Below are 24,803 nucleotides of genomic sequence, written 5' to 3'. Positions count from 1 at the left end.
ACCTGGGTGGCTCAGTCAGTTGGGTTGAGTGTCCGACTCTTGATTTCGGCTCAGGTCATGATCCCAGGGTCATGGGATTGAGCCCTGAGTTGGGCTCCCTGTGGAGTATGGAGCCTGCTTGAGAGTCAGTCTCTCTCTCTCTCTCTCTCTCTCTCTCTCTCTCTCCCCCTCTCTCTCCCTCTCTCTCCCTCTCTCTCCCTCCCTCTCTCTCCCTCTCTCTCCCTCCCTCTCTCTGCTCCTCTCCCCTGCTTGCTCCCCTTTCTCTCTAAAATAAAAAAAATTTAAAATACCCTCCCTCCTCCAACCCCCTACTCTCCTCTAAGTTGTGCTTTTCATCTGTCAGTTGGTGTTTTGGACACAGGGGTCCCTGGTTAAATAAGTATGGGAAATAAATGCTGGATTAAGCACATTCCACTGCTTCAGGATTTCTCCACCTTCTGCTTGCTGATAGGCACGCAGAGCTCCCAGCACTGAGCTCTGAGGACAGCAGGCCCCCATTTTGAAACGTGCCTGCCTTGGAAGCCCCGTTCACAGCATATCTTACGGAGCTAAGTGTTCACGGGATGCGCTTGGGAAAATGCTGGAATGGCAGGAGGAGAGTCCTCGTGATGGCTGTGCAGACTTGGGTTTTAGGATAGTAAGTAAATGCCAGGCAATGTTTTGTTCAACTGTGGGTATTTCTCACTACAGGTTTCCCCCACTCTCTGCAAGGAGAGCCTTCCTATGAGGCTGAAATGGCATAAAGAGAAGAATCAGTTACCATGGACTTACATGGTGTTTGAGCATGCCTAGACCCAAAAATAACCTGTCGCAGGCTTTTCTGATACCTTAGGACACAACTTGCTAAGGGATACATAAAATAAATCGAGATAAAGCGCGGGTGCTCACAGACACCGTTAGAAGTTCTGGCAGCTTGATGCTGAGATGCTGAGATCCTTTCCGGGAAAGGAATTTCTCCCGACCACTGTCTGTGCTCCCTGTGTGTGCCTTGTGCCTTGTCTGTAAGGGCTCACTGCACAACCGATGCCGGACACTGTTTTTGCTTCTCACCTTTCATCATAAAAGGGAAAGACCTGTTTGGATTTTTTCAGTGAGCAAAAACGGGTACTAACATAGCTCTTTCACGAAAGCAAAGGGGCATAATGTAAACTCGGGAAGAGCAGGGGATACCTGTATACGCAGTTACCCTCTTTTGTTTTTTCGTTAAACATGCTCATCCCTTAGGTGATGAGTAGTTCTCCGTTTTAAGGCATCCTGTGGTGGATGCTTCGGAGGCGCAAGATGCAGTTTGCATGGCGAATACTGAGTTTTAAAGCATACAGCTTGAAGACACGCAGCTCTGGGAGCGCGTCGTGCAGCAAAACACATGCCTCGCTAGAAATTGGGGAGCCTGATGAGTTCCTGGTCCTGAATCCTGAGCAATGGAGGTGGCATTTGGGAATCTTCTCCCATTAGGTGCTGCCCTCCCTGCCGTGGGTGTGTGGAACGCCTGGGTTCAGATCTGCACGGACACCTCTTGCTCTGTGCTTCTGGTCTCTCCTGGTGCCCTCCTCTCTCTGGTTACAAACTAGTCTCCGTGTTTCCTGCTAAGTCCAGAATTAGTCGCTTGATCCTCGCTGGCAGTTTCTTCTGTAATATGGATTCTTTCTTACAAGTTTCTTTAATTTTTTTTTAATGTTTATTCATTTTTTGAGAGAGAGAGAGATAGAGCGTGAGTGGCGGGAGAGAGAGGGAGACACAGAATCCGAAGCAGGCTCGAGGCTCTGAGCTGTCAGCACAGAGCCCGACACGGGGCTTGAACTCATGAACCACGAGATCATGACCTAAGCCGAAGTCGGATGCTTAACCGACTGAGCCACCCAGGAGCCCCTCTTATAAGTTCCTTTGAGAAGAAAATTGATTTTTGAAGAAACAGCAGACCACTTGTATGAAAAATAAAGGAAAGCAAAAAACCCCCCCCCAAAAAAAAACGTATGTTAGGAATACCAGCTCTTAACCATTGTTGAAAAATAAAAGTGGAATACTACCTTCTAATTTTGTATTCTTAGAAATTTTTTCACATATCATGAGCAAGATTCGTTAGCTATACTTCAAGAATGACAACGTACGTTACTGCAAAAAAATCAAGTGATTACAGTCAGCTTTTCTGATGACATAAGGCCATGTAGTTACTGATGGGTCGATAGAGGCTTTCATTGGGGTCAACATTCTCAAGAGCAGGGCTAGGAAAATTTAAAATATCTTTATTCATGTTTCTCATGATCATAGTCCCATATGAGAAAAATCCCACTTTCCCAAAATGAAAGAACTTTCTTCATATTTGTTTGAGGTGGTATTCGGAGAGAATATTTTGCAAGTGATACTGAATAAATGGGTAAGTGCAGATCATGGACATCTTTTGAGGTCTTCATTAATTGTTTTGTTTTTTTTTTTTTTTGCGAGAGAGAGAGAGAGAGAGAGCACAAGTGGAGGAAGGGCAGAGAGAGAGAGAGGTGGGGGGATGGGGGACAGAGGATCCGAAGCGGGCTCTGAGCTAACAACAGTGAGCCCGATGCGGGGCTGGAACTCATGCAGTGTGAGCTCATGGCCTGAGCTGAATTTGGATGCTCAACCGACTGAGCCACCCGGGTGCCCCAGCATTGCTCTTTATATTGGGAGGACCAAAGAGTGCTGAGAAGGTTCTAGAGCATTAGGCTTTGCCAGACTGAGCAGCAGTGGGTGGCCCTGGAGTGGCCGTGGCTGATCAGCAGTGGGTAACAGGCAGTGGCTCGGGGGAGTGTTGGGTACCGTCCGTGCAGCCCTGGGAACTGGGACTTCAGTACAAAGATCCTGAATGATTTAAGTATTTTCCCTAGAAGTATGCTTTAAGAGGTACCACGTTGTGTTGTTGTTCCGGTGACTACAGCAAACGTACGCTTAATGTGAATTCTTAAATTGAGGGCTCGTTTGGGGATCTCATTTTTTTTTACAGGCTGCAGTGAATTATCATTTCAACTGGGTGTCTTTTTCATAAAAGCATTTTACGTTGTACTGAAAAGATTACATTCTTTTGGCTTTGGAAAAACATTTCCTGTTCAGTTGAAGCCATTAAAGCCTGTTAGTATTTCACATCTGGAAGCCCCTGCCCGGAGTCTGCCTTCCATCACCAGCGAAGCCAGTGCGGCGGTCCCAGCTCAGCCTCCAGAGCGCCTGCGTCAGACGTCCCAGACTTGTTTACTTCCTGGAGGCCCCTGGGCACTGCCCAAGTGTGCCCTTGCGGTCTGGGGGGTGAGTGGGTGGGAGGCTTCCTTCCTCTCTCGGGGTCTCCTGTGTGTGTGTGTGCGTGTGTGTGTGTGTGTGTGTGTGTGTGTGTGTGTGTGTATGCTCATCCTGGGCTGGGGAGGGAGTCTCTCTTCCTGCCAGGTTGGGCAGGGGTCTTTATTCCCCTGGGAGAGCAGGGGTCCCCTTTCCCAGCGGGTACTGGATGTCCCCCCCCTCCTGCCTGAAGTGTTTCCTTTTTTCATTCCCACGCAGATTTCTAGAAACCGAACCCACACATTTTGTAAGAGTGAAGCTGCTGGAGGTTTTCTTGTGGGGGAGCTTCTGCCCCCCCACTTACCGCCCAGGCGGAGGAGAACTAATTAAAACCCAAAGGGCTGAAGAATTGAGCCGCCTCCCCCAGACTGGTTTGCCTGTCCCAGGACACTTCTGGGGAGTGTGGGGTCTACGCCTGGCTTGGAAGCTTTAAAGGGGAAGCGGGCCTGGGTGTGGCACGGGTGCTGTGCTTTGTGTGGGGCCTGAGATGCTCAAAGGTGCCCTCCGCTTCCCAGAGGGTTAGTCTGTGCCCTCCTGGGTCCTGACCCCCAGAGGCAGGCCCGATTTTTCTGGTGGCCTTCCTGCTGAGAAGACCCCCACCCCACCCCCACCCCAGGGCTCTGCCCCTGGGCCCAGCTGACAGTGGAGGCAGGAAGGCCAAGGGTGTCCTGAGGTTACTGCCCCTCCCCCCAAGTTCTCTGAGGGGGTCTCCCAGCCTCAGCAGCGGAAGCAGCAGGGGAAATGATTTCATGGTGTGTAAGGAGCAAAACACATTCATTGCATTTCTCCTGACCACAGGCGACCAGAACTGATGCCAGGTAACCCTTGGCAGCCTGTAGGGGAGCCAAGCAGGAATCTCTCTGGGCCCCCCAGGAGCTCCCAGGCTTTCTGGGCCCTGTGGCCCTGGTGGGGTGTCCTTTCTCTCAAAGCCCTGAAGACCACAGTGTCCTCCCTGACCCCCAAGGGGCCAAGTTCAGCTTCTCGGTGGAGCTGTTTGGTGACCCTCTCCTGGCAGCCGTCGACCTCACTGGAGTGCACTAGATGCCTGGGTCTGACAGGCATCGCTCCTGAGAAGATCCCAGCAACAGAGAGTATAAGGGGGGGGGGGTCTTTACTCGCTCCTGAGACAGAGCTCCTGGGGGCAGTTAGGATAGCGTGTTCTTGAAGCTGTTTTCATGGGGCGAACATGCGGCTTGAGTTGGGTGCTTCAGGGTTGAAGCCACCCTCTCTCCAGTTTGTTTTTCTTAATTCATTTGAACGTGCACTGTCTTTTTTCATAGCTGCGGGAGGCCACTCGACTGTCTAGAGGAAGTGAAGAGCCGTTTGAACAGAGAGCCCGGCTACACACCCGCCCAGATTTCCTAAGTGCTCGGGGTGGGAAAAGCCTGGGGAGGGGTCTCGGTGGCAGGGTGGGAGAGGAGAGATGCGTGAGCACCAGGTGCTCTGAGGAGCACTCCGTGTTCCTGGCTTGGGAGCCAGTGGGGTGAGGCTGCCTCTCTGGCCCAGCGAGTTCATGCATGTGAGGCCCTGATGGGCAGGGGAGGCCGCAGAGACAGATTCAGTCCCATCCTAAGCCGAGTTGGGATTCGGACACAGGACTCAGAGGCCCCCAGAGCCCTTGCCTTTGGGGGCTCCGTGAAGGCTTCAGGGAGTGCTGGTTTTTGAGATGGGCCTTGGGGAGGTCACGATAGAAGGAGTGGGGGGTGCAGGTGTAGAAGCGTGTTGGGTGAAGGGGGCGTGGAATTACGAAGGGCCTTCGGAGCTGGGTGCAGGAGATCGTTTTGATGGGATAGCTGACATAATCTGAGTATTACACCGATTTTGGAATCAGCCGGAGCTTCATGACCGCGCATTCTCCTCTTGGCCTCAGTTTCCTCCTCTGGAAACGGGGGTTAAGCCAACTGAGTGAAATAAGGGCTAGAGAGCACTCAGCATCCTGCTGGACCTGGGCCCCAGGCAACCTAGCTGGGTTATTTTGGTCGATGGCGGGTGGCAGGTGGCTGAGATGCTGAGGTTCAGGACTAAGGATGAGCATGGAGACAGGTGACACAGGCAGGTCTTGGTGACAGGTTTGAAGTGGACCCTGAGGTAGGAGCCAGGGTTCCAGCTTGGATCCCTCTGGGCTTGGCAGGCCCAGTAGGGTGTAGGGGAGGTCTACAGGTTCAGCCTGCAACGTCTGGTTGGTTTCTGAGGCTTCTGGGCTCAAAGGGAGGAGTCTGGACCTCCTTGACTGTGTGTGTGTGTGTGTGTGTGTGTGTGTGTGTGTGTCCGTCCACAAGTGTGTGTCGTTTGCAACAGAATATGTTGGCTATACAGAGATACAGCCCTTGTTAAGAGGGAGAGATCCCAGAGTTCATCATGGACTTTTTCATAGTCACCAAGAGGACTGTTAATTCTTCTGTCTTTATTTGAAACATTTGTATCAGTGCATTTATAGTTGTAATTTTTGGGTACACATTTTATACTCAAATATTTTTTTAATGTGTATTTATTTTGAGAGAGAGAGAGAGAGAGAGAGAATGTGGGGGAGTGGCAGGGAGAGAGGGAGAGAGAACAGGAGAGCTGTCAGCCCCCCGATGCGTGGCTCGATCCCATGAACCGTGAGATCACGACCTGAGCCGAAATCAAGAGTCAGACGCTTAACTGACTGAGCCACCCAGGAGCCCCTCACATCCTTTTTTAGAACATTGAATAGCGGGAGAATGTATTTGCTCATCTCTCTGCCACTCTGTGTGTGCCCATGACACTGTCAGCATGTAAAGCCCGGGGCAGGGTTTGGGCATATGCAGAGGCGGGGCCCTGGTCCACAGGCGTTCCTGACATCCCTCCTTTTCTGTGAGCGTTTCCCCCAGTAACGAATCCATGGCAGTAACATTCCTCACAGGCAAAGACTGGGGACTTGAAACCCTTTGCTGCTAACAGCAGCCCGTTTCCTGAAAAGTAGCTGGCAGGAGGAATGGAGGTTCTGAGAGAAAGGTGGGAAGCCGCTATCTCTGTGAGTGTTTATGTGAAGGCTTATCTTTCTTGAGGAGGTAGAGGAGGGGAGGAGGAGGAAAGGGGTGATCAGGCAGCCATTTTGGCAGCCTCACCCCCGTAGGAGGCCCAGAGCTGAATCAGAGGCAGGATCCACAGAAGAGAAGGGGGCGACAGAGTCCCCTCCCACTTGGGCACACGCCAGCCAGAGGCCAGCCAGCATCTCAGGGGAAAGCCGACTGCTGCTTCCAAGCTGAATTGGATGCTATCAATTTGTATGATTATTCAAGGATGTAATTTTCCTTTACAAGTGTGATGATAAGAAAGAGATGCTGAGGAGGAGCCAGGGGAAAACTTGCAAATTAATATATACACTAGTGTCCCTGTGTATGGACATGTGGGTTTACAGTTCCTACTAACTGGTACATTTCAACTCTCTTACACAACAGTAGCCCAACTCAGGGAGAAGAATTGGCAAATCTTATCAGCCTGCACAGCGAATATGGAAGCTGGCAAAACTCAAGCTGGCTTTGTCAGTGTTATCAAGGTTCTAACCAGGGTGCCCAGGTAGCTTAGTTGTTAAGCATCTGACTTCCACTCAGGTCATGATCTCACGGTTCATGAGTTCGAGCCCCGCATCGGGTGAGCTCGAGCCCCGCTTGCAATGAGCCCCGGATTTCTCTCTCTCTCCCTCTCTCTCTGTCTCTGCCCTTTGCTTGCGCGCCCTCTCTCTCTTTCTCAGAAAAAAAAAAAGTTCTAACCAGCTAGCGTGGGCTCTCAAGGTATCTGCCTGTGCACATGGCTGCTGTGGCTGACCCTCTGGAAAGATAGATACTTGGGAACCCATTTGATGGTTTGGGTTTATGGAAGGAAGTTTCTGTAGCGTTGCAAGAGGGTGTGGGTGGAATGTCCTATCCCTCCAGGGTTGCTGCCACCCCTGCCATTGAGAATGTCTTCTGGTTTCTTTTGGCATCTGTTGCAGCACTTTTTCATTGAAAAAAAAAAAAAATAGGTGAACATAATTTTTACAGCAAGTGTTAATTGTGTGCTTAAAACAAAAAACAAAAAACAAAACCCAGCAGGGCGCCTGGATGGCTCAGTTGGTTAAATGTCTGACTCTTGATTTCAGCTCAGATCATGATTTCACAGTTCCTGAGATCGATCCTCACGTTGGGCTTTGCCCTGACAGTGTGGAGCCTGCTTGGGATTCTCTCTCTCCCTCACTTACCCCTCCCCCTCACCTCATGCCTTCTCTCTCTCAAACACACACATACACATACACCAAACTTCAAGAAATAAAGGACTTTCCCTTTAACAAAAGAGTAAATCTAATGTCATTTCTTGCTGTCTTTCCTCCTTGCAGGCATTTACCCCGTGGATATTTTGGAAGATGACCCTGAAAGGCATCTGGAAGCAACTCTGGGTTATTATGCGACACTCAGGGAAGGGATACGGTCCTCAGTAGAGGTTTTCTCTCTTCCCACTGGGGAGCAGGTATGTGTGATATTCTTTGTTGGTAGAAAGCTCTGGAAAAATCTAGCTCACTAGAAAGTAGAATGTTAGTACTAGAATGAATATTATAGATTAAGAAAATAATAACTTCCAGAGTGAATGCTAGAATAATTCCACTTTGAGAAGCAGAAGGAATCCTAGAATAGGCTTTGGGAGTCCTGAGTATAAAGTCCAGTTATGCGAGGCAGTGAGTGAGACAGCCTGTTGTGAATCCCACATTTACCGCTTACTGGCTGTGTGATCTTGAGCAAGTGTCTTAACCTCTCTGGTTTTGGTGTTCTTATATTTAAAACTGGGACAATAACAGAGCTTATCTTGTACTGTTGTTATGGGGACTGAAGGAGACACTGTGTGATGCCTGGTTGGGCCTCAGTTTCCCCATGTGTAAAATGAGGGGATTGGTTGCTCTTTGGTCTCTAGGGTTTGGCTCAGTTTTAAAATTTTGTAATTTGGAATGAAGTTTTGTCAGCTGGAATGTAATTATATAAAAAATGATTTTTAGTACCGATAAGATTGCATTTTTAAAAAAAAGTTTATTTATTTTGATAGAGAGCGAGTAGGGGAGGAGCAGAGAGAAAGGGAGAGAGAGAAAAGGGTAGAGACAATCCAAAGCAGATTCCATACTGTCAGTACAGAGCCCGATGTGGGGCTCGAACCCATGAACCATGAGATCATGACCGGAGCCTAAATCAGACGCTTAACCGACTGAACCACCCAGGCGCCCCAAGGTTGCCTTTTGAATAAGGACTGGAAGGGAACAGAGAGAAATGAAAAACATTTATTTGTTAGGATGGTGGGACTGTGGGTAAAATTTTAAAATCATGTTACCTTTAAGAATGTTTTTTCCCCATGCAGTAAGTAAAAAGAATATGTGAATCTTGGGCTGTACCTAAGTCAGTCACGTTTCTTTCAGATTTGAGTCTGATGTTCGAAGAGACAAGATTTTCTTGTTTTACACATATGTAAGATTTTACTCGTATCAGATATCATTGCTGTCTACCCGGCATAGTAGGGTTGTTCCAGAGTTAATTAGAAAAGTGGCCTGTGCAGCTTATATAGTGTGGCTTCCGTGAGATTTTGGAGATGCTAATTCATAATCAACTCCTAGATGAATCTCTGGGGTGATTCCACATTGTTGATCTGCAGAGGGAGGTCCCTGCACGCACACGCTTTCAGCGCCCCCTAGTGGCGGTTAAGCCGGAAGAGGACGCAAGCTGTCCATAAGGGTTAGGGTTGCTAATTCTTGGGGAGCTGGGTGGGACCGAGTGTGGGGAAGCCTAGATAACCTGAGAAGCTGGTGAAATACAAGAGTTAGGCCTGGAGTACCTTAGGATGCAGTTTCAATCCTCTGCTTTCATTTCACGCTTATTTATGAGATTCCCTTCCTTAAAAAACCCGAATATGTAAGTGTGCTCAGTGAGCCAGTAATTTTAGTGTTCTTAGCAAAAACATAACAAAATAAGACAGTTTTTAAAATTAAGTTGTTTTTATGTGATAGAAATGCTGAAATGACTTTATATCTATCTGCTTCTCCCCCTTCAAGGAAAATAAGTTTCCACGAGAACATTATCCATTTGTTTTCCTACCATTTTAGCAATTACTTAAGCAATGGTAGCCGTTTTGTACCACTTAGTGGTTGAAATAGTCTAATTTGGGGTGGCATCGGACCTCCTCATTGCTTTTAGCAAATTTAACTTTTCTTTTTGAATCCAGAGAAATTTTTCCAAACAAAAAGGAAGACGAGAAAGCGGTTTGAGGATATGTCGTACCCCATCGATCTGGTTCTTCAAAAAGTCCTAACGAACTGTTTCCAGTCTTGAAATTGTCCTATCACGTTTAAACAATAATACTTATGATTTTTTTTTCTGGTAATAAACCACCATATGCTGGGATAATTAATTGTATTATTAATTGCATAATTAATAATATTTTGTATAATATTTGGGAAACTGTAGCCAGGGACAGATAGAATTAAAAAAAACCAAAGCTAACTGCTGTGAACATTTTGACATGTTTCATTTGATTTTTATTTCTGCATATACATTTTAAACATTCAGGTCCTCTCAGAATACAATATTGTCTGTAAGAAACATCTTTTTATGTCAATACAATGCTCTGTGTGTATATTTTTGAAAAGATTTTATTTCTGGGGGCGCCTGGGTGGCTCAGTTGGTTGAGCATCCGACTTTGGCTCAGGTCGTGATCTCGTGGTTCATGAGTTCGAGCCCTGCATCAGGCTCTGCACTGACAGCTCGGAGCTCAGAGCCTGGAGCCTGCTGTGGATTCTGTGTCTCCCTCTCTCTCTGGCCCTCCCCCACTGTGGCTCTCTCTGGCCCTCCCCCCCACGCTGTGTCTCTTTTGCTCTCAAAAATAAATAAACATTAAAAAATGTAAAAAAAAAAAAAAGATTTTATTTTTAAGTAATCGCTACCCCCAAAGTGGGACTCAAACCTCCAACCCCAAGATCGAGAGTCGCATGCTTCACCCACTGAGACAGTCAGGGGCTCCTGTATGTATTGTTTTTAATGGCCTGTAACAGCCCTCTAGTGGGTAAACTGTGCTTCACAGAACCACCGTGGGAGGGCCAGCTCGGAGACTGTCCCTAACGGTGACTTGAATTTGTTAAGAAACAGTTCTCCAAAACCACGGAGGCCTGCTGTAAACTTTTACAGGCATCCTGCCTGCCTCGCTCAGCTGACACATTCTTTTCTCATTTTCTTATGCTCTCCTCGGTTTTCAAAACAGGCTTTGCAGTGGAACATGTTGGCCTTTTGCTCTGGGAGCCAGGAGCAGTGGGCTCGATGGCCCCAAAGAGGGCTGGGATGGCAGCGCTTTCGAGAAGGCTCTCGGACAGTCCCCGCATTACAGGCTCCACACATGCTGCTTGGTGTTCCTCTGGTTCATAAGCACACAGGCACTGGCACTGAGGTTCTCTGCCCCTGGGCCACCCCAGACCCAGAGCTGAGCCTGCAGGGCCCAGAGAGGGTATGGGTTTATTGAGACGGCTTGCGGAGACCAGTGGCAGGGCGGCAGGCAGCCTGAGTGGCATCGTGGGTGGACACAGGCTTGTTGAGGCTGTTTCCATGGAGTGGCCACAGGAATACAGTGGAGGCCAGCCTGGCAGGTGCAAGCCCGAGGTGAGCGTGTGGCCATTGGCTTTTGTAGGCTGAGGCCCAAGGGGGATTTGGGTGGGGGAGGCTGATGAAGCCCAAAGCATATGGAAGGGAGGGACTGGAAGGGTATCAGTTGAGTAGGTATTTAATCAGTCCTTGGATAGATGGACAAGTAAACAATGGATGGAGAGGGTTTTGCTGGGTGGGAGACAAAGGAAGGGCCTTTGTCACTTGCCACTTGTGTTTAGCTCAGAGTGGGTAAAGGTTTCCATTTCTAAATTGCCTCCATCCTGTCAAATTAACCTCCGTGTAACAGTTCTTTTGGTGAATATTGTGCTAGTTAATTGTTAAGTCATTTCCCGTGCCCTTACCAGGATGACAGAACAAAATGGTGATTTCATTTTTTTTTTTTTTCAGATTAAACTGGAAGCTTCGTCTGTTTGCTTTTGCACCATGTACCGTGACGAACCTCAACATAAAATATTAGCCTTGGTTAATCCCCAGGACACAAAGACAGGTTGGTGGTTATTAATGGATTAAGCAAGAATTCTGATTGAATTGCTTTTGCAGCTAATGGAATTAAATACATGGAATGGTGGTTGTACTCTTAGGCCGGACCTAGAAGAATAGCAAGGCAGAAGTGATTTATTTTCAGCCTTTAGAGATCTGATAGTGCATTATTTTTGTTTATTGACACACACATTGGCTTTTGTATTAAGACACTCGACACCTTCGGAGAGCCTGGGCGGCTCAGTCGGTTAAGTGCCTGACTTCGGGTCGGGTCAAATCTCACGGTTTGTGGGTTCGAGCCCCGCATCGGGCTCTGTGTTGACAGCTCAGAGCCTAGGGCCTGTTTTGGATTCTGTGTCTCCCTTTCTCTCTCTCTGCCCCTCCCTGGCTCTCACTCTCTCTCTCTCAAAAATAAATAAACGTGAAAAAAAAAAAAAAAAAAGACACTAGACACCCTCATACCCACGGTGACTGTGTTCCGAGCTGCCTTTGAGGGTAGTACGTGCTGTTGTTGTTAATAACATGTACGGGTGTATGCAGAGGGTGGAGCCCTTTTGTTGGAGTGTCCCCACAGTCCTATGAAGCACAGGGACTGTTCTTATCCCCCGTGTACAAATCAGGCCTCTGATGGTCAAGTAATTTGCCTCGGGCCACACAGCTAGTGCACTGCAGGGGAGTTTTGCAAGGTGATGATTGGGTGGGGTTTTGTTTCTGGTGAGGAAGTTTATGTAATCTGTACCTCATTTATTCTTCTGCTGCATTATGAAGAGACCATTTGTGACTGATTTCAGCTCCTTGGAGTGAGTGCTGAGTTGCATATGGGGTAGGGATCTGGGGCTGTTGGTAGCAGGCGGCAGGAGGTGGCTAGGGGAGAAGGTTCCCAGCCCATCATTCCACCTGGGGCCCAGGGCACCAGTGAGCTGTAAGCAAAACACCTTTGAAGTCTCTGACTTCAAGGGGGCCCCAATTTAAGTTCCATCCTATAAAAACTTTTTTTTAAATGTTTATTTTATTGCTGAGATACACAGAGCATGAGCAGGACAGGGGCAGAGAGGGAGAGGGAGACACAGAATCTGAAGCAGGCTCCAGGCTCTGAACTGTCAGGGCAGAGCCCTGCGTGGAGCTCTAACCCACAAACCGTGAGATCCTGACCTGAGCCAAAGTCAGAAGCTTAACCAACTGAGCCACCCAGATGCCCCAGTTTCCTTTCTATTTTGGAAATTTTCTCCTTGATTATACTTTTCTGTGTTTTATGGATGTTTTTTTCAGTGACCATGTATTATTTTCCTAATAAGAAATTACAAAAGACCAAATCAGCCCTCTGTAAACGATGTGTTATCTGGTGAAAGTTTGGGGTTACAGATCTTTACCTACAGTTTGCAGAGGGGGCTTTCTTCAGCTCTCCAGCCCCCCTGGAGAAAGACCTTTGCTTTTCACCCTGCATACCCAGCGTTTGTACTCAGAGGACACTCTGCTTGATTGGTGTCACAAAGCCCAAGGTGATATCCTGGACTGGAGAAAGTTATTCAGCCCAGAGACTGTTGTTTCTGCTTCTTTTCTTGTTCATCTGGAGACACAAGTGTTCTTAGCTCGCTCTCTGTGGGAGTTTTTAGCATGTTGGCAAAGCCTCTTCATTGGTCCAAGGCTGAGAGTGGCTGCTGTGTGTGAGAGCTTTCTGGTTCAGGTTCAGGACTCCTTCCATTTCTGTCCAACAAAGCCTTGGTTGCCATGAACAAAGGGGCTATGAGAACCCCAGGCCTTCGGCATTGCCTTGGATTTGGGACCCCACCACCAGGTTAGCGAAAGTAACAAGATGTGCCCACAGGCACTCTTCGGTGAACAGATTGTCAACAAAACTCAAAATATCACTTGCCGATTTTAAGCAAACGTCCAAATATCAGCAGCGCTCTCCCCCCTCCCAACACCTTTCTTCGGCATTTAACGATATCCTGGTTATAGGTCTTTAACTATAATTTGCATAATGTAAACATGTGACTGACTCATAAATCTGTTTCCTATTTATACTGTACTTAATTTTTTGGTTGTTTTCAAGAATGTATTATAATAAATATTCATAAGCTATGAGAAATCTCACTCTGGACCTTTCCTTATATATAATAGCGCTTTAAATAAAGTTTTCAAGTGTTTTCCTACTGGCTGGGGCTCTGTGGTGCTTGCTGAAATTTTGCACGAGTTCCAGAAAGTGCGCAGGTGTTATGCGTACCTCACGCTCTTTAATCTAGTATTTTGAAGCCGACACGAGTGCATGAACACACCTCCTGTAGGTGGTTTGAACTCGGAAGCAGCGGATGCTGTCGTAGACCCTCTTCCCAGCTCTGACCCGCTTGTCACATCACCCCCGTGCCTGGTTGTGACCGTTGTGTCCCTGGTTCCTTTGTAATTCTGTATGGACAGTTACATCGGTGAAGGCCATGTGTGTGTTTGGGAGGACACTAAAGGGATCTGAAGCTGTTTGATAAGCCCCACGTAGGAGTTAATCGTTGAGAAGCTGGTTGAGTCCATCACAGCAATTCTCGATAACCCTGTGAGCAAATGGCAAACATCCTGGAGTTCTGAATTCCCGGGGGACAAGCAGTTAACGTGCATGACAGGCTGGTGTTGGGATGTAAGTCATGAAGCTCTCCAGCTTCTTCCTCAAAGATGCTGGAGATGCACTTTCCAGAAAGGTGGTTTGAGAAGCACGTGCCTTCGTCCCTGTGGAGTTCACTCTTCACTGTTTCTCTGATCAGAGGCCAGCCGGTCACCAACGCTGCTGAGGACCCCCATTCCTTAGTTGCCTCTCAAGGGCCTTATCTTTCATTTCTTTCCCCTTGTTTTATTATTCCTTCTATTTTTAAATTCTTAACTGATGTCAAGCGTTTACAGAGATGAAAAAAATAACTCCTTATCAAAAAAAGCTGTGGTCTTTTCCTTCTCTCCTGCATTCAATCAAAACTGCTTACCCTAGCATTCCAGATTCCCACCAACTGATGGCCCTTGGCCTTTCCCTTTTCCTCCTGTGATTTGCAGGGAAGCATAGGATGAACCTGGACGATGGTGTCAGAGACGACTAATTTGGCATCCTGGCTCTGCCAACCTCCTGGGCGACCCAGAGAAGTGATTTGACCCGAGCTCATTTGTCATTTGCAAACTGGGATGCCTCACTTCACAGGGTGGTGGTGAGCATGAAGTGATTTGTGGCAGAAAAGCTGATGACGCTCTGGACCGTCCAGGGCCAAGAATAGGCGTGATGCCCGTCGTGTTTTTCCGTCACGGCACCCTTGGCTCTTGCACGTGAGCCCACGTGGGGCTTGCTCTTCCTCCGTCTTCGAGTGTTGTGTGATAGAAGCAGGGGATTTTAGAGCGGGAGGCATTCTCGCCAAGTGCTGGCCACGCTTTGGCAGCTGCGTGACCTCCGGATGAATTCTGCCTGCACACCTCATGGATAGGCAGGCAGTACCGCACTAGGCCAGTTTAGCCTGTATTTGAACAAACCCAATTGTAAGAGAGTTGTTTTCCGTCTACCGATCCCAGACCGCCTCGCGGGATAAGTGTCCTTTAGTCCGTCCAAAAGCAACCAATGATCAAGGATGTGCCCGGGAGGACGTGTCTCTGCACCACCTGGGGAAAAAGACACAGATGGCGGTTTTCATCCTCAGAAAGCACAGTGAGCCCCGGCATTGCAGTGGGGCTGCTGGACAGCAGACGTGACCTGGGACTGCAGTAATGGAAGGGTAATATCCCGGTGCAATTACAGATTTGTTCTCTTTGGTGCTGCTGAGACCGCATATGAAGCACACTGGCACTTGTTCATGGAGAATAACCGGGGCGATGAGAGGGCTTGAAACCATTTGAACAAGGCTTGAAGAGACTAGGGCTATTCAGCTTTGGAGGAGGGATGCAGGGGTCCAGAAGCTCATGATTGCAGGGCTGTGTAGATCATTAGGTCCGGTATTTTCCAAGCAGATTTTGGGGGGGAGTGCGGTTGAATTTCAGGAGAGAAAAGGATGGATGATCTTTTGAATTTTATTTCAATCCTAAATATATCAAGGAAAAAGTTTGCAATTCCTACTAATACGCCTTTGATACTTATCTAACACTTGTTAATCTAAAAAAAAAAAAAAAAAAGAAGAAGAAAGGAAAATATGTCTCCCAGCTGAGAGCCCATAGCTAGAATTGAAAGATTTGTCTAAGGTTTATTTAAAAAAAATTTTTTTTTAGGGGAGCCTGGGTGGCTCAGTTGGTTGGGCATCTGACTTCGGCTCAGGTCATGATCTCGCGGTCTGTGAGTTTGAGCCCTGCATCAGGCTCTGTGCTGACAGCTCAGAGCCTGGAGCCTGCTTCAGATTCTGTGTCTCCCTCTCTCTGCCCCTCCTCCACTCATGCTCTGTCTTTCTCTCTGTCAAAAATAAACTTAAAAAAATTAAAAAAAATCTTTTTATTTATCTTTGAGAGAGAGACAGAGTCAGAGTATGAGCAGGGGAGGGGCAGAGAGAGGGGGAGGTGCAAAATTTGAAGCAGGCTCCAGGCTCTGAGCCATCAGCACAGAGCCAGATGTGGGGCTTGAACCCACGGACCTTGAGATCATGACCTGAGCCAAAGTCGGACACTTAGCCGACTGAGCCATCCAGATGCCCTTAAGGTTTATTTTATTTTATTTTATTTTTTATTTATTTATTTTTCAACGTTTATTTATTTTTGGGACAGAGAGAGACAGAGCATGAACGGAGGAGGGGCAGAGAGAGAGGGAGACACAGAATCGGAAACAGGCTCCAGGCTCTGAGCCATCAGCCCAGAGCCTGACACGGGGCTCGAACTCACAGACCGCGAGATCGTGACCTGGCTGAAGTCGGACGCTTAACCGACTGCGCCACCCAGGCGCCCCAAGGTTTATTTTTTAAAACAGCAAATGATGTCTCTTTTGTGGCAGGGCTAATAAAGTTGGTATGTAAATCTGTCAGAGTCTTGAGGGTGGTGTCTGGGGAGCACTGGGCTCTAGTCTGGGGCCTCTGCATCCTGGGATAGACTGTTCTATTCTGGGACACCTCTGAGTATTAGAACATTTCTTCGTAAGGAATCCAAACTGATAGGCCCGTATGTCTCCTTCTTGGCCTGGTGCCCCCACTGGGGCCATCCAGGCTTGCAGTTGTAGGCAGGGCTCCTCCCCAGGATAGATCTTCCCAGGCGTGGGTCAGCTGCCGTGTCTGACACACATTTCTCATTCTTCAGCTGCTCCCTCTGTGACATGGGCTCCAGGGTCATGACATCCTGGATTCTTTTCTGAGTCAGATCTAGGCTTCTCCTGGAACATGGCGTCCAGGGCCCGTATCACGGACGCTGTCGAGGGAAGAACCTGGGTTTTGGAGTCACTTAGACCTGATTTCAAATCCTTGGTCCATGGGGCGCCTGGGTGGCTCAGTCGGTTAAGCGTCCGACTTCAGCCAGGTCACGATCTCGCGGTCCGTGAGTTTGAGCCCCGCGTCGGGCTCTGGGCTGATGGCTCAGAGCCTGGAGCCTGTTTCCGATTCTGTGTCTCCCTCTCTCTCTGCCCCTCCCCCGTTCATGCTCTGTCTCTCTCTGTCCCAAAAATAAATAAACGTTGAAAAAAAAAAAAAATAAATAAATTAAAAAAAAAAAATCCTTGGTCCTTGGTGAGTGGGGTGGCCTGGGTTAAGCTATTTAGCATCTCTGAGCTTCAGTTTCCTGTCTTTTTACTCAGTGGTGTGGCCCGTGGCCCAGCTGTGAGATAGCACCAGGAAGCTTGTTAGAAATAAATGGCTGGAGGTGGAGCAGCTGGGTGGCTCAGTCGGTTAGGCGACACACCTTAGTTCAGGTCATAATGTCACGATGTGAGTTCAAACCCCGCTTCGGACTCTGCACTGGTGGTGTGGAGCCTCCTTGGGATTCTCTCTCTCTCCCGCTCTCTCTCTGCTCCTTTGCCACTTGCTCATACTCACGCATACTCTCTCTCTCTCAAGATAAATAAATAACTTTACAAAAAAAAAAAAAAAAAGAAATGCAATTACAATTACTCATCGTGCCTCGGCATTTCAGTGGAACCAACCAAAGGTTGACTCACCTCCAGCTGACAGCTCATTACCATGCATGCCTGGCTTCTGGGCTTTTTCAACACACACTCATTATTAAAGACATGGCCCTGTCCTCCACAAATTTTGTGGAGTTGATGTTTTGAACCCACAGGAAAGACTACTTTTATTCCCATTATATGTATAAACAGATTTATTGAGACATATTCACATGTCATACAATTACCCATTAAAACATTTTTTTAAATGTTTATTTATTTTTGAGAGAGAGAGAGGATGCATGTGAGCAGGGGAGGAACCGAGAGAGAGAGAGAGAGAGAGAGAGAGAGAGAGAAAGAGGAAGACGGGATCTGAAGAGGGCTCAGTGCTCAGTGCTCATAGCAGACAGCCCCACGCGGGGCTCCAACTCATGAACCTCGAGATCATGACCTGAGCTGAAGTCAGACACTTAACCGACTGACCACTCAGGCGCCCCATACAACCACCCATTTAAAACCTATAGTTCGATGGTTGTTAGTATATTCATAGAGTTTTGCATTTACCACCACGCTTGCTTTTCGTTATCCCTAAAGGAAGCCAACCTGTCTCCCCTTGTGTGTCACTGTCTTCTGCCCACCTATCCTCCTCAGCCTTAGGCAGTCTACTCTGTTTCTATGAATTTGTCTGTTCTGGATGTTTCATATGAATGGAGTCACGGCCTTTTCAGTCTAATTTCTTTCACTTAGCATGATGTTTTCAGGGATCATCCATGTTGTAGATGCTTTAGTACATTTATTTTTATGGTTCCACACTATTCCACTGTATGGATATACTACATTTTATGTATCCATTTATCAGTTGTTGGACATTTGGGTTATTGCCACCATTGGGCTATTATGAATAATGCGGCTGTGGAAATTCATGTACGTGGTTTTGTGTGGATAGATATGCATACGTCTCTTTAAGTCAGCGTTTTTGTTTCCTTCAGATAGATACTCAGAAGTGCAGTTGCTGGATCACATGGTAGTTTTATTTTAAATTTTGTGAGGAACCTCCATACTGCTTTCCATCGGGGCTGCACCAAAGTACGTTCCCATCAATAGTGCGCAAAGGTTTCTTTTTCTCCACATCCTCACCAAAGTCTTTTTGATGCTAGCCTTTCTAACAGGTATGAGGTGATGTCTCATTATTATTTTGGCTTGCATTTCCCTGATGGTGAGTAATATTGGACACTTTGTCATGTACCTGTTGGCCATGTGTATGACCTCTTTGGAAAAATGTCTACTCATCCTAAGTGTGTTTTGAGACTCAGTTTCCAGTGTGTGGAGGGGGTGTTTTCCCATACAACACCAAGTAATTCTCCATATACCAGCTGGGTGTTACACCATTCAACTCAGGTCTGACACCATCTATCCAGAGGTAGCATCGATCCCAGAGGATAAGGAATTCAATCCTATAAGACTCCCGAGTCCCTTCAGATGCCAGTTACAAGCCCAGGCTATTGCTTTTACTTCTGACCAACTGGCTACATATTGGAGATTCCCATGACCTTGTCTTTGAACTTTCTATGCCAGTTGCACATCTAGGTTGTTACCTGTTTTCAGACTGCTATAAAATCAGAGTTTTCTACTTCTTTAGTTTGATTTGTTTGCCAGAGTGGCTCACAGAATTCAGAGAAACATTTCATTTACTAGATTACTGGTTTATATAATAGGATATAACTCAGAACAGCCAGATGGAAGAGTTGTATAGGGTGAGGTATGAGGAATAGGCAAGGAGGTTTCGTGTCCACTCCAGGGATGCCATTCTTCTGTTAACTCCACATACTCACCAGCCTGGAAACTCTTCAAACCCCCTCCTTTATGATATGGACATGATAGTTTAAATCATTGGCCATTGGTAATTGATTCACCCCTCAGCCTCTCTCCTGTTCTCAGAGGTCAAGGTGATGGGATTGAAAGTTTCCATGGCTAATCACATGGCTTGTTCTCCTAAAACCAGTCTCTATCTTTAGAAGCTGCAAAAATCATCTTGTTAACCTAACAAGAGACACCTTTGTCACTTAAGAAATTGTAATGAGCTCCTAAAGGAGCTCTGCCAGAAACAGGGATGAAGATCATCCCTGCCCCCTCTCTCTCTCTCTTCCTTGTTATAAATCACAGTATAACACAGATCCTCTGCCCATTTTGCAATCAGATTATTTGTTTTTTTTCTATGGAGTTGTAGGAGTTCTTTATATATTTTGTATACTAACCCTTTACCAAATATATGATTTGCAAATACTTTCTCCTATTTGGTAGGTTGCTTTTTCATTTTGTCGACGGTTTCCTTTGCTGTGCAGAGGCTTTTTAGTTTGATGTAGCCCCACTTGTTTATTTTGCTTTTGTTGCCTTTGCTTTTGGTGTCAGACCCAAAAATCGTTGCCAAGACCAATGTCAAGGAGTCATTGTGGTTTTTAAAGAATCTTATTTATTTTATGTTTATTTTTATTTTTTAGAACCATTGTGGTTTTGATTTGCATTTCCCTCATGACTAATGATGTTGAACATCTTTTCAAGTGTTTACTGGCCATTTTTATGTCTTCTTAGGAAGAATTGTCTATTTCAGACTCTTTGTCCATTTTTACATTGGATTATTTGTGTTCTTATTTTTGAGTTGTAAGAATTCTTTATGTATTCTGGACACAAGTCCCTTATTAGGTATATGATTTGCAAAAAATTTTCTCCTCTTCTATGGGTTGTCTTTTTACTTTCCTTTTAGTGTCCTTAGAAGCACAAAAGTTTCAAATTGAAAAGAAAATTTAAATTTCTTTATTTTTAGAGAGAGAGAGAGAGAGCAAGTGGAGAGTGTCAGAGAGAGAGGGGAGAGAGAGAATCCCAAGCAGGCCCCGCACTGTCAGCATAGAGCCTGATGTGGGACTTGAACTCACAAACTGTGAGATCATGACCTGAGCTGAAATCAAGAGTTGGATGCTTAACCAACTGAGCCACCCGAGCACCCCTAAAATTTTTTGTTATGGTCAGTTTATTTATGTTTTGTTGCTTGTGCTTTTGTGTCATATCTAAGAAGCCTTTGCTTGTTTCAAGAGCAGGTCCTTCCATCCAGTTAGATTAACCCTTCCTTCTGGCTGTTTAGTTAATGTCATTTAGCCTTCGACGGTGTGCATTCTTTTTTTTAAGTTTATTTATTTTATCTTCAAGTAATCTCTCCACCCAATGTGGGGCTTAAACTCATGACCCTGAGATAAGGAGCTGCATGCTCTCCTGACTGAGCCAGCCAGGTGCCCCTGAAGGTGTGCACTTTATTTTTTAATCCAAATCATTTAAAAAATGCTGTTTTTTTTTTAATTCATGCAGTTATGATACCACTAAATATACACCCAACCTGTTATTTAGCATATATTTCTGGTTCATCCATAAGGAGATTTAAAGATGTTTTCTGAAATGCATGCCTGAAATTAAGAATGGAGGAAATCTGGCTCGTGAAATTAGGATTACTTACGTTTAGGTATTTTCCGAACACTAGCCTGGCACACTTGTTAGAAAAGGTAAGTGAGGCCAGTTTGTCTTCTTTGGTCTTGGTGAATTCATGCTGATTTTATTTTATTTTTAAATTTTTTTTAATGTTTATTTATTTTTAAGAGAGAGACACAGAGCACGAGTAAGGGAGAGGCAGAGACAGAGAGGGAGACACAGAATCCGAAACGGGCTCCAGGCTCTGCACGGTCAGCACAGAGCCCAATGTGGGGCTTGAACTCGGGAACAGTGAGATGACCTGAGCAGAAGTTGGACGCTCAACTGACTGAGCCACCCAGGTGCCCCAATTCATGCTGATTTTAAAGCCAGTCTTTCTTTTCTAGGGTCGTTATGGACCATCTTTTATAATTCGTTCTAGACTGTCATGAGGAGGGGATGTTCAGGGAACCAGACATTGGTTCCCAGACCTACATCTTCTCCTAACACATTAGGATAGTTCTGGCTCATTTGTTTTTTGTTTTTGTTTTTGTTTTGGCCCAACCCTGGCCTCCCATACTCTCAGAGATTAAGGGTTACAACTTCAGGATTACATTCGCAGGACTTTCTGGCCCCTGGGACATAAATTCCCTGTGTCCAGAGACTTGAGCTTTTCTGAAAGTAGCTAACGCACCCCTCTTGCCTTTGCACTATTTCCAGTTGCCAACCTTGCTCCTAATTTGGAGCAAGTGAAGATGGTCCTCTGTGACCATTAGAGCATCTGGCTAAGCAATGTTTCTACCTCCAGGTTCTCCCCTTGAGTTTAGGCACAGCTCGCTCTATTTTCTTGAATATTTTCCTAGCCTGCTCAAACTTACTCACTGCTGCAGTCTTTCCCATATGACCTTAAAGGATTGTGCTGGGCCTGGGGACCTGTCCTTGGTTATGAGGGTGCCTCTTACCCTCTACACTTGGTCTTTTAACATCTGACCCTCTCTGTTGGAAGGTGTCTCGGCAAGCTCCTGGGCCCCATATATAGTTTTCCTAGATGATGTCTACCTGTTTTCCATGTTAGGAAACCTGCCAGATTTTTTTTTCAGCACTTTTTCTGACAATTGTCTTTTTGAAAAAAATATATTTTTCATATAAAACCCAGTGGTTAGATGATCAGAGGAGACGGTGAAGAATACCAGGGGCTGATTAAAAATGGTAATTTATAATTGAGTCAAATGAAAGAGAGTTAATGCTACAGCATTATAGAAGTTTCTGGAATAAGGGGTCTTTTGGGTATTGCTGGGTGGAGGGAGGGGCCAGCCCTGGTTCTTGGCAGGGAGGTGGCAGTCTGGTCAAAACAGGGGGCGGGAGTTCTCCACTGTCTATTTTCTGGGATCGCTGGTTCTCTTTCCTGGCATTTGGGCTCACTGGTGGTCACACAGTGGTCACAGGGGCTGCCCCTCTGCCCTGCAGGGCTGGGGGCTCTGGACCCAAAGGAGCACCTGCAGAGGCACAGGGGACCCAGAAGCTCATCCCGCCGCCCTGCCACTGTCCCCCAGCAGCTTCCCATCTTGCAGTCTGGCCATGACTCACCTGGTCCCTTCTTTGAATATTTTAAAGTTTCCTTTCACAGAACCTTCCATTATGCTCCGGGCCGTTGGCTGCTGGGAGGCCATGCTGAGGGCAGTTAGATGCCTCGTGATGCTCTAGAGGATGGTGGGCTCTGGGGCTGGAGACAGGGGTCCTGTTTGGTTCTTCAGCTCTTTGCAGAGTGCCTTATGGTGCCCAGAAGGGAGGATGAGTGGGAGCACAAGCCACCAGATCCTTGGGAGGACGCTTAGAGCCCAGGGGAGGGATGCCTGGCTGGGAGGGCACGGGTTGGGGAAACAGTGGGAGGGACGGGACTGGGGGTGGATGGCAGGTACGGGGAGGAGGGGGTGGGCATGGCTCAGCTCTCAGCTGAGCTTGGCGCTGGTGCCTACAGTGCTGGGCAACCGGGAGGGAAAATCACCTTGTGGGTGAGGGGAAGCAGCGCTCGCGTCTGAAGGGGTCTGTGGGAGCTCAGATTGGAAGGTGGGGTCTGGGTGGGGTCCTGGGTGCACCTTCAATGTGGGGCACATCCCTGGTGGCCGTTCATTCTCGAGTCATTTCCGGTGGCCCATCTCCGTGGGCGGACCGTCGGCTCTTGGACGGGAGGGCTCTTCCGGGTGGGTGTTGGGCCAGTTCTCGTAGGCTCCCTGTGCAGGGGCGGGGTGGGGGTGGGGGTGGGGGTGGGGGCGGCAAGGCTGACAAACAACGGGATACTTCCGGCGCAGGCAGCCGGAGGAGAGATTGTTTGTGGTCTTTTCACCGCATGTTGACTTCTCTGATTAGAACATCTATCCCCCTAGCTCGCTTCCAGGACGTTTTGTGACCAAGCATAACACTCATCCTTCAAATTGCTGCTAATTTATTTACAGTTTTTGGTGATTGCATGTCATGTGCACCCTGAGAAAAACAAGCAGGGAATCAAAAAATGATGATTTTTTCCTGGAAAAGCATGCCCATTCTAGGCCTGCAGCGACAGCAACGAGCCAAGGCAAACATTCAGATGAAACTGGAACCTGTGTGGAGCCCGCCTTCCCAGTGGCTGTCGCGGGGCCGGGCGGGATTGCGACAAGCCAGGCCCCCGTCCAGGCCTTCTGGGGGCCGCGTTTGGGGCAGGTGGGTGGTGGGTCAGGGGTAGGGGGTGGAAGGTGTGCCCCTGAGGTGCCCAGGGAGCTTCAGAATTGGGGAACCCTATCTGGGATGCTCTTCACCCCTGAGTGTGCTGTCTGGATTTTGGAGAGGGGTCAAGGGGGGAAGGCCAGAAGGTGACGGTGGAAGGGTGCTGCGGTTTTGTGACTCCCAGAAAGGGAGCTCTTAATCCTGAGTGGGCCTTAAAGGGAGAGGCCTGGCCTCCTGGCGGGTAGGGCTTAAACACAGCTCTGTTTAGTGGGATGAACCTGCCGATGTGACTCGATGAAACGGTGGTTTCTGTCTATCCAGTAAAAAGCAAGCTTATATGGCGGGAGGCGGGTGGGTGGGTGGGGGAGAGGCTTGTTGGCCTGGTAAAGTCTGAATTTCAGCACGTGGGGAAGTCATTGCAGTTTTTCTGGCTCTGAAGTGTGATGGCCCCACAGACTCGCGAAGCCAAGTGTAACCAGGGACCCCACCTGGTAACCACCTGGTTACCAGGCACCCCGTGGGTGCAGCCTCCCAGGACTGTGCGGACTTGGGATCCTTATGTTTGAGTCTGTGCTTGCTTTTTGGTGATGCAGAGGGCCCAAGATGGGTCCCTCCCCCCACTTTCCACATTAGTGGAGTCTCACTGAAGTGGGTTTGACAGTTTGGGGGAAAAGAGCGCTGGCCAGAAATGCAGCTTCAGTTTAAATACCTGTTCCCCCTTGGCAGCTAAGGTGCCCGTGTGACCATGGACGTGAGGCCGGGACCAGGTGGCCCCCAGGTTAAGTAGGACCCGAGTTCCCTTAAGCTAGAGGAGCTCCACGCTGGAAGCCGAGGGTTCTGTTTCCCTTGGGCAGTGACCGATGCAGACTGAAGAGCCACTCACAGTGACAGCATCGTGTTTTGGGAACACATGTTGGCTATTGTTTGGGATTTTCTTCATTATTCCGTGTTAATTTATGGCACTTACTGTGAGTTGGATTTAAACGTAGGGGAAAACAGCATCCCACAAACAAAGACATGTCATTCTTACCAAGGGACTAACGGTATTTGCAAAACAGGGGAGGTCCAAGGAAAATATTTCTAGTGCCAAAGATGGAGCCATTGTCTGGGGGCGGGGCTGCGTCTTTGAGGCATTTGAGGGTTTTACCACTGCATCTAGGGCTGTCTGCACCTTTCTCTGCTTCCCTGGGCCCTGAGAAACTCACCGCGTTTGCCTTGGTCCA

General features: G+C 47.6%; 1 protein-coding gene across 2 annotated transcripts in view; it reads left to right on the top strand.

Annotated features, from left to right (window-relative positions):
• LOC123582543 (protein FAM169B-like) overlaps nucleotides 1-24,803 on the top strand; it is a 91,205-nt gene that overhangs the window by 13,563 nt on the left and 52,839 nt on the right. For both annotated transcript variants that reach the window (XR_006704452.1, XM_045448753.1), the window contains exons 2-3: nucleotides 7,631-7,761; nucleotides 11,310-11,409. Coding sequence is in view for 1 of the 2 variants with exons in the window: in XM_045448753.1 (XP_045304709.1) it covers nucleotides 7,631-7,761; nucleotides 11,310-11,409 (231 nt within the window). In the remaining variant the exon portion in view is untranslated. The remainder of the gene's footprint in view (nucleotides 1-7,630; nucleotides 7,762-11,309; nucleotides 11,410-24,803) is intronic.

This window comes from Leopardus geoffroyi, chromosome B3 (genome assembly GCF_018350155.1).
Source record: "Leopardus geoffroyi isolate Oge1 chromosome B3, O.geoffroyi_Oge1_pat1.0, whole genome shotgun sequence".
Taxonomy (NCBI): domain Eukaryota; kingdom Metazoa; phylum Chordata; class Mammalia; order Carnivora; family Felidae; genus Leopardus; species Leopardus geoffroyi.
The sequence above is the reverse complement of the archived record's forward strand: the minus strand, read 5'-3'. Positions and strand labels throughout refer to the sequence as shown.